General features: G+C 32.3%; 1 protein-coding gene across 6 annotated transcripts; it reads left to right on the forward strand.

Moving 5' to 3' along the window:
• Positions 1 to 4,307: 4,307 nt before the first annotated feature.
• Positions 4,308 to 7,970, forward strand: LOC11414731 (F-box/FBD/LRR-repeat protein At1g13570). Of its 6 annotated transcripts, none has more exons than XM_024784640.2 (6): positions 4,309 to 4,466; positions 5,491 to 5,566; positions 5,745 to 5,904; positions 6,199 to 7,018; positions 7,138 to 7,287; positions 7,362 to 7,970. In XM_024784640.2, exons 4-6 carry the CDS (start codon positions 6,206 to 6,208, stop codon positions 7,653 to 7,655), a joined length of 1,257 nt encoding a protein of 418 aa, XP_024640408.1. In that variant the 5' UTR covers positions 4,309 to 4,466; positions 5,491 to 5,566; positions 5,745 to 5,904; positions 6,199 to 6,205; the 3' UTR covers positions 7,656 to 7,970. The 6 variants fall into 6 exon arrangements, with proteins under 6 accessions (XP_024640414.1, XP_024640415.1, XP_024640408.1 ...); XM_024784639.2 differs by having other exon boundaries at positions 5,491 to 5,555; XM_024784646.2 differs by lacking the exon at positions 5,745 to 5,904 and having other exon boundaries at positions 4,308 to 4,466; positions 5,491 to 5,555.
• The last annotated feature ends 1,510 nt before the right edge of the window (positions 7,971 to 9,480 follow it).

Here is a 9,480-nt window from a genome sequence, read left to right on the forward strand (position 1 = left end):
TGTCTTTGCACTTCAATCTTTGTCTTAAAAAAAACTTTTAACTTGTAAAAAAGACAGAAAAAATCAAAAAAATAAGTCCAAATTTCAATGGTGGAATAAATTCAGAATTTTTTAAAATCAAGTGACTATATTTTAGATTTTCCAAAAAAAAAAATATGCATTGCTATATCATTCTCGACTCGTTAGATTAATATTCAACATGACATATCAAAAAAAAAAAAAAAAAAGTCTAAAATTTTAATTATGGAAAAGTTTCATAAATAGACGGGGGCTATACTTTCAAATTTAGAAATTGAGGATTAAAAGTCTAAAACTTTGTATCACCGGAAAATAAAGGGGCCAAAAAATGTGGTTAGTGTTGATTATATGGGTGCAATCTCCCTACCCTGATTGTGGGATGGATGTTAGCTTTCACTTGAAGACCCTATGTTTTGCTTTCCCCTAAATTGCCCTCAATTGCTTTTTATAATCTTTGTGGTCATCTTTCTCACCAACTCTCGAGCATTATGTGTTAGATTATTATGGGTGTTGAATTGAATGAGTTTGATATATTTACTAGTTTATTGAATGAAGGGAAGGATAAATATGGAATGGAATTTCTGCCTTCGGAGCTTCAACTACTTTATACATATATCACATCATATTTTAAATGACTTCTTCATATTTTTACTTTTGTTTTATTTGTTCTTTGTTTTTTTTTTCTTTCCTAGTTTTCCTTTATTTTAAGGTTTAATTGCACTTTTGGACCCCTATCTTTTTAAAAGTTGTGGTTATGGCCCCCTAACTAATTTAAATACAAAACAGACCCCTATGTTTTGATTCTTTGGCAGTTTTGGACCCCCAGTCCATTAGTGAGGTGCCACGTGTATTATTTAGGGGGCCACGTGGCACCTCACTAATGGAATGGGGGTCCAAAACTGCCAAAGAATCAAAATATAGGGGTCTGTTTTGTATTTAAATTAGTTAGGGGACCATAACCGCAACTTTTAGAAAAATAGGGGTCCAAAAGTGCAATTAAGCTTTATTTTAACTTAGGCATAAGTTACTCATGTGTGATGTAGGCCTCTTTTAAACTTACATTATCCAGCTTACTTCTGTATACGGTTGAGATCTTACCCTCGCCTCGGGGGATTCCTGTCCTCGAACACGTTATTAAAACAACTTTTATGCGTGTATATTAAAATAATTTATATGTTATATTTATGGCTAAATTATCTTTTTGGTCCTCTAACTATTTAATCGGTATCAGATTGGTCCTCTAACTAAAAATTGATTTATTTCGGTCCTTTAAGTTTCTCACCGTTACTACATTTAGTCTTTTCTGTTAGTTTTATTCAAATAAACGTTAGAGTTTGTGTTATGTGTGTATCTGACCTCCTGTTTCAAACATGCATATGAACCATAACAGTTACCAATAATATCAGTCACTATTTAATCATAATATCTTAACAAGACATGGAACCAAAATGATACTAATAAATAAAGTTAGATCTCTTGTTTCACACATACATATGAACCATAACAGTTACCAATAATATCAGTCACTAATTAATCATAATACATTAACAAGACATAAGACCAAAATGATACTAATAAATAAAGTTAGATCTCCTGTTTCACACACATATGAAATTTTAATCTTTTAGGTGTTAGTGATGGGTTTAATTGGCTAAGAAGCTAAAGCACAATTAGATCTTCAGCGAGCTCTTAATTATGAGGAGGAATTTTGGACGGAAGAATCTTGGTTACTTTGGCATTGTGATGTGGATGGCAAAATCAAATATGCTTTTAAATCCATTTTTTTTATAGGATGCTTTTAAATCCATGTCAATTCTTAAATATGGTGATTTTGATTATTGATAATCAAGAAGGTATTGAGCAACATGACCTGTGTTATTACTCTAATATTTTGCTTCCAATATGTTGTGTAGCTAATGATTTGATTAATCAAGTTGTTTTGTTTTTTTCTCATATTAATAAGCTTCTTTTCTACCAACTTTTGAAGTTGTTACATTTTTTTTTTAAAGTTAAAATAGAATATATTACCAAACTAAAATGTCTTTCCTAGTATAAGGTGTGTTAAGAAAAAATAGAAGATTCTAAACAATATTTACAAGTTGGAAAACTGAAAGAAGAAGTAAAGCAAGAAAAGAAATAACAACTTAGATAACAACTTAGCCGATGACCAAAACCGTGAAAGGACTAAGCCGCCAACTATGATAATTGAAAGGGAAAGAAACAAACTTCGCCTTCAACCACAAAATGGAGAGTGACTTAATCTTATCCACTAACCGCAATATCGAACATTGTTTATCATTGAAGATCATGTTATTTCTTTCTTTCCATATTTCCCACACACTAGCAAATCAAATCAGATGCATAATGGATTGCCGCACCTTAAATGTGATGTTTTTCTTTTAAGTAGTGATAATTCCCTTTTGTTCTGGTGGGTTTGGTGGATTTTTTTGCATGAAAGATTAGAATATTAGTGGTACTGATGTTTGTATATGTGTTGTAATTTTTCTTTTAAGGTTGGTTATTGCTAAACATGAATTTCAAATTTGTGGTTTTAGGGACAGAGATCCTCTACCTTTTTGGAGGGAAAGGTAGAGTGACTTCAGGCAAAATTAAAATAAAATAGGAGAGATGATGATATTAAAAAAGAGGGAAAAAGATGTATGAGAAAGCAAATTAAAAAATAGATAGAGAGAAAGGTAGATAGATGAAAGTTAGAGATTCAAATCCGTGATTTTAGTCCCTATATTTTTTTCATGCATATCAAAATGAAGATTACAAGGCTATTTCTCTTGCCAATTTTTAAAATTATTACAAAATTTTAGTTGTTAGACTCGATTTGATTGCAAATTAAATTATTTCTCCTAACTAAAAAGGTTTTGTTATAGACAAGTTTATTTAAGACTGTATTTTCAACTTTTCATTACTTCTTAACTTGTTAATCTTCTAAATTACAAGACGTTTGGTGGTTGTGCTTTAAAATTTGATATGAGGAAATCTTTTGATACTCTTGATTGCAACTTCAATTCAGTTTTAATAGATTAAATCAATTATTTTGTAGCTAGATTAATTCAATTCTTACTCCTACCAAGCTCTCTTTTGAAGGTAATGTGGATATTATTTTTTTTGGTTACAATGTGGATTTAATGTGGGTATTTTTGTGAAAGACCATATATTAATATATTTTCTTGTTAAATAATCTAGTAACGAATTTCACACTTAAAAAATAAGTGATAAATTCAAAATTCAAACCCCCACCATTGCATACATAATACAATCTTCATGCCAACTTAGTTATGTCTACGATAAAAAATAAAATAAAAAACATACAATCATTTTGCCCAAGAAAAAACATATAATTATTTTCACCGATTATAATTTCAATAGTGTATTTATTTTTCATTTCCCATAATAATATACTACTATTTAATCTTGAAAAATGAAATATTTAATCAATAATCATGAAATGTGCTCGATGATTCACAAGTTTCTTGTGCGTCCCTTTGTGGTGGATTAGAGGACAAGGATCACTTGTTTTTTAAATGCGACTATTATGGTTGCCCGTGGCTTTTGGTTTCGAATTGGCTAGGAATTGATACAATTTTTCATGGCGATATTATTTCTCATAAATAAGTTTAGCGGTCTTGGAGGTTTCTCCAAAAACTCTAGGACAACTTTTACCATTATTTGGATTTCGGTTTTATTTGTTATATGGAAACAAGAGGATTTTTCACAATCAAATGGATCAACTTGTGTCGCAGAAAAGGTTAAAAACTCCAAACGTATTGATGGTTGAAAGCGCACTACATTATGTTCAATTTCGACTATCCCTTTTAGAGGTTAAACCCATCATGTTATTTACAAGCTGTTGTGTAATTGTTTTTTGTTTACCTGGCTAGTTTGTAGCCGAACTGTTGTGTAATATTCACTTTTCAGTTTCTCCCGACACGTCTTGTGCTTGAGGAACTGTTTGTTGCCTCTTTAGTTTAATTTCGCTTAGTTTCTTAAAAAAAAAAAAAAAATCATGAAAGACTAACAAACACATAGATGGATTTAGATTTTAACCGCGATACAAAGTTTGATCACGGATTTCAACATTTTTGTCTAGAGCTTATAGAAAAAGTAGTTTTTATAACATAATTGGATACTTTTATTTTGAAATGGATAATATTTATTGAATAACATAATTAATTCAATCAATATTTATTGAATAAATTAATTTTAAAACATAATGTAAATATTTAATGAAGAGAGAGTAAAAAACATAAGTGTAAATAAGAGAGAGAAATTTGTTAACAGTTGTCACCTTTGTGCCAATATCATTTCTCAGGGATAAATTTCCCATTTTCATATAGGCTTTTTGGTTTGTGGGTTGAATTTCGGTGGAGTCGTGCGCACGGCGAGGGGACGCTGGACGGTAACCGTTGCATTTCCGTCATAGGCAAGGCCAGGTACCTCTTTCTTCTCCTTCATCTGATTACTAACTCTACTCCTATAGCAATTTTATTCTTTGACTTTCTTTCCCTCCAATTTGGCGTAAGAACCCTAAAACCAAATTCAATGGTTTGTTCTGTTTCGATCTATGCAGAATAATTCATATAAGTGCTTATGCGTAAGCTATTTTTATAACAAAAGATTAAATAAACTCAACTGGTTTCATACAAGTTATAAGCTGTTTTCATCAGTTATCATGGTTAACTTGTGAAAATAAGCTGAAAACAACTTAAGAACATGTTATAAGCTCTCTCAAACAGTCTCATGTTCACGTTAATAGTCTCGTGTTTACGTTAATAGATACGTTCAAATAAGTCAATCTAAACAGGCCATGAATGTAAGGTTAAGTCTCAAACTACTCCAGAGCTATGAAGCACATACTTAGACACGGACACGGTCACAGACACGTTGACATTGATAATAATGCGAGAAAATGACATAATTCAATGTACTCATGTATCGGTGTCATGTTGGCATCAGACACGATACATATCTGACACTGGAACACGCCTAATCCGAGAAGTATATGTGCTTCATAGCTCTAGAGTGAGTGGCTTGAAATATGCTATGATCCTCTCATGGTTCTATGTATGTTAAGCAAAGGGTCAAACAAATGTTGTAAGTTAAGTTAAATTGGGCGTTAGTGTAATGATTATTTGCTTAGGATGTTTGGTATGTTTAAGAATTATGATTATGATGATAATGCAATGATTGGGGAGGGAGAGTACGTTGGCAATCTTTCACAACAACTTTTTGGACTCAATTACTAGCTGTGAAGTACTACTACTCTTTGTCTCTGAAAATTTGCTTGTTGATGCTAACAGTATCTTTCCATATAGTAATTTGTTAAATGTTATTCTAAAACTTATGAAGGATAAAAAATAAAATGAAGATGTGAAACTCATGCATAGTTTACTTTATTATAAAGGTAATGAATAATTGGCTAGTTCTTATTCTGCTTATTATAATTTGATTATCAAGGGATCTGATGTAAGTAGTGGAGCTTCACCTGCCTTGCATCGTCAAGCTGGGGAACTTTCAATTTTGTGAGTGATAAGTGAGATTCTTATTTCCTGTTTTCTCTTTCTTTCTCGTTCTTTTGTATCAATTTTCAAAGCCTTTCCCTTGGTTCGTAGCAGCAATGCATATTCAGTTGTTCTAATTTTTTCAAGTTTTGTGTTGTATGTCTTCTCTGAAGTTCCTCACTTAAGTATTTTCAATGTTTTACGCTGAAGCTATACTCAAGTCTTTGTATTACGATTCAAGTCTTTTGAAGTTAGACCATAACACATGCTTTTCAAGAATGCTGCAAAACATAATATACACATATAAATCTGAAGCATGAGTCATAGTCAAAGAAGTACAACAAGTGTTATGATGACAATATAAAATCAGGTATTCTGCAAGTTTGCTCACTTCTTGATTTCACATATAAGGAATTCTTTTCAATCGATGAATTGATTATATATCAACAATGTGAACTATTATCTCAGCATCATTTGGTTATTTAATTTGAGTTTACCTCTTCATTTTTGTCTTTATAATTTGATTGTTGTCATTTTTTAAGCATACATTCCTATTTACTAGTTGAATGACGTGGGTAGTTTTCTACACATGAATTCCCATTCCATAATTGAATATGGGTGCATTTTTTTCTTCATATATTTACTCTTTTGCTTGAATTTGTAGTTCACTTATGACTCTGTCTAACAAGAAGGCCAATTACGGTGATCACCTTGATCGAATCAGTGACTTACCAAGTAATGTCATTGATGGCATTCTACAACACCTGAACATCCGAGACCTAGCTAGGACCAGTATTCTATCTAGAAAGTGGAGGGATATATGGATTTCATTCCCATGGCTTGAGTTTGACAAAGACTTTTTCGATTTGTACGACTTGAAGGATTTTAAGGACCATAGCCCTGAGGTTTGTATAATTATCACGGAAGTTCTTTTGCTCCACAATGGGCCGATAAATAAGTTTACACTTTTCATTCCTTCTGGCTTCAACATCCCATTTGGTTGCATTGTTAAGTGGATTCTGTTTTTGTCGAGGAAAGGTGTTAAATTTATTCAACTTGCGAGCAATGAATCGGTTCCCTATCGAGTGCCATCTCATTTCTTCTCTTTTCAGAAATTGACTCACGTTCGGATATGCAAATTTAAATTGTTAGTTCCGCCTAATTTCTGTGGGTTTAAAAGTTTGGTGCACTTTCACTTCGAACGTATGACATTTGAGTTTGGTGCACTTGAGAGTCTTATTTCTGGTTGCCCATTACTTGAGGAGCTCTACATTGTAAATTGTTCTGGTATTGAATGTATTGATTTATCTGCTCCTACTCTCAAGGTCTTCAGCATAGAACATATTCAGGCCATCAAATCAATTTGTTTGGAGAAAGCAAAGAATCTAATCGATCTTACACTTGTACTTAATCAGGATGGGGTATCTAGTTTGAATAAAAATTTGCCAGAAATTCAGAGGCTTACTATGGGATTTGTTTCCAAGGTCAGTTAATTTGATTGATCATCCAATTCAATGTTTCCAATATTTACAGTGAAAGTTCTGTTTTTTCACTTTGAAGTGTTGTACAAATATATCTCATAACTTGTTGTTTGTATGCATAGATGTTGTATGCAGATATCATTCATCCATCACAGCTGATAGGCTTGAAGTATCTGAAATTAGATCGCGTGAATTTGGATGAAAGAGAAGAACTTTTGTATATTGTTAGTGTACTCAAAAGTGCTTCTAACCTGGTGGAACTTGTTATAGAGGTGACCATGAATACCCTATGCTTCTTAGCTTGTCTTTTTATCGTCATAATATGACTCTATATCTTATAATGTAGAATTATCACGAAAAAGGTGGTTATAAGACACAAGCGGCGGGTCGTGTGGAAGAGTTAGAGTGCAGTAGCTGTTGCCTTCGTCAACTTTTGATTGTGAATATCAAAGTTCGATCCTACTTTAAACATGTTATGAGTTTGATTCGTTTCATACTTGCAAATTCCTCATCGTTGAAGACTCTTACTCTGAACGTTCATCGTAGTCATAACAAATCAGATGTGCCTATATTGTTCAACATATGGATGAAACGTGCTTCACATAGAGCACACATTGAATTCCTTCACCAAAGGATGTAGATTTCTAATTTCGGGCTTATGAGTGCTAGTCCAAGAATTAGATTTAGAAACTCTGAAAAAAAATGTTATTTTGAATTTTAATTTCTTTCATGTTTGAAATTTGTTATGTTTCTTAAGATGATGACTTGAGAGTAATAAGAAGCCTGTGTTGTTAAAGGTGCTTTGAAAAGCTGAAATAATTCTGCTTTGGGTGATATTCATATTCTGGTCGAAGAGGCTTTGAAAATGGTTTGATATTGTGCAAAATTAAATTTTGATTTTGGGTGTTAGTAACGGTTTGGTTGACTAAGAAGTTAAAGCTCAATTAAATCTTCAGCAAGCTCTTAATTGTGAGGAGGAATTTTGGACGGAAACATTGGCATTGTGATGAGGATGGCAAAATGAAATAGGCTTTTAAATCCCCTTTTTTAGGAGGATGCTTTTAAATCCATGTCAATTCTTAAATGCGGTGATTTGATTATTATTGATATTCAAGAAGGTATTTAGCAGCATGTCCTGTATTATTACTCTAATACTTTTGCTTCCAATATAAAAGGTGTGGCTAATTTGTACCCAAAAAAAAAAAAATGTGTGGCTAATGATTTGATTAACTAAGTTGTTTTGTTTTTTATGCTGATAGTAATTTGCTTCCTTTTCTGCCCACTTTTGAAGAAATTGGAAGTGTTGTTTTTCTTTAAGTAGTGATAGTTCCCTTGGTTTGGGTCTGGTGTATGTTTTTTTTGCATTGGAATATTATTGGTACTGATGTTTGTAATCTGTCTTGCAATTCTTCTTTCAAAGTTGGTTATTGCTAAACTTAGTGGTTTTAGGGACAAGGATCTCTATCTTTTTGGAGTGAAAGGTTGAGCGACTTTAAGCAAAATTTGAATAAAATTGGAGAGACGGTGAGATTAAAAAAGGAGGGAAAAAGTTGCATCAACGTGATAAATCATAACGTCTATAAAGGAGGAGTTGAAGTTTGAAGCTCAATCATAACGTCTAGTCTATCGATTTCGATAATTTTTTTGGGTTAATAGTGTTTTTCACCCCTGTAATATATGTCATTTTCGGTTTTCGCCCCTATAAAATTTTCGGTTTGATTTGCACTCTCGTAAATTTTTTATTTTCCGGAAAATACCCTTAATAGGCCATTCAAAAACCAAAATTTCTTGAAAAAAAATTCTGAAAATGACCTATTAGGGGTGTTTTCCGAAAAATAAAAATTTTACGATGGTGCAAATCAAACCGAAAATTTTATAGGGGCGAAAACCGGAAATGACATATAATACAGGGGTGAAAAACACTATTAACCCTATTTTTTTAATGAGTCGGACAAACTAGAACTTTTACTATTGAAACACAAAATTTGAGTAAATAGTCAATTTCCTCCTGAAATTGTAAGTTTCATCAATTACCCCCGAAATTAACAAAACTTCAGGGGGCATTTTGCACATAAGAGCAAAATTTCAGGGGGTATTTGATGATAACCGTAAACAGTTAACAGAAAAATTTGACGGAGGGGTAACTTGATTAACGTTATGCAATTTTCAGGGTGTAATTGAAGTTTTGTTAATTCCAAGGATGTAATTGACGAAACCTACAATTTCAGGGGAAAATTTACTATTTACTCCACAAAATTTCTTGCCAAAAAATAAAACTATATACTATGCCTTATGGATTGTTAAAATTAGAATTAAAAAAAAACGATTTTGGAAAAAATGGAGTAAATAGTCAATTTCCCCCCTGAAGTTGTAAGTTTCATCAATTACCCTCCTGAAATTAACAAAACTTCAATTACCCCCTGAAATTTCACAACGTTAGTCAATTTACCCCCTCCGTCAAATTT

Source organism: Medicago truncatula, chromosome 5, assembly GCF_003473485.1.
Source record: "Medicago truncatula cultivar Jemalong A17 chromosome 5, MtrunA17r5.0-ANR, whole genome shotgun sequence".
NCBI classification, from domain to species: Eukaryota; Viridiplantae; Streptophyta; class Magnoliopsida; order Fabales; family Fabaceae; genus Medicago; species Medicago truncatula.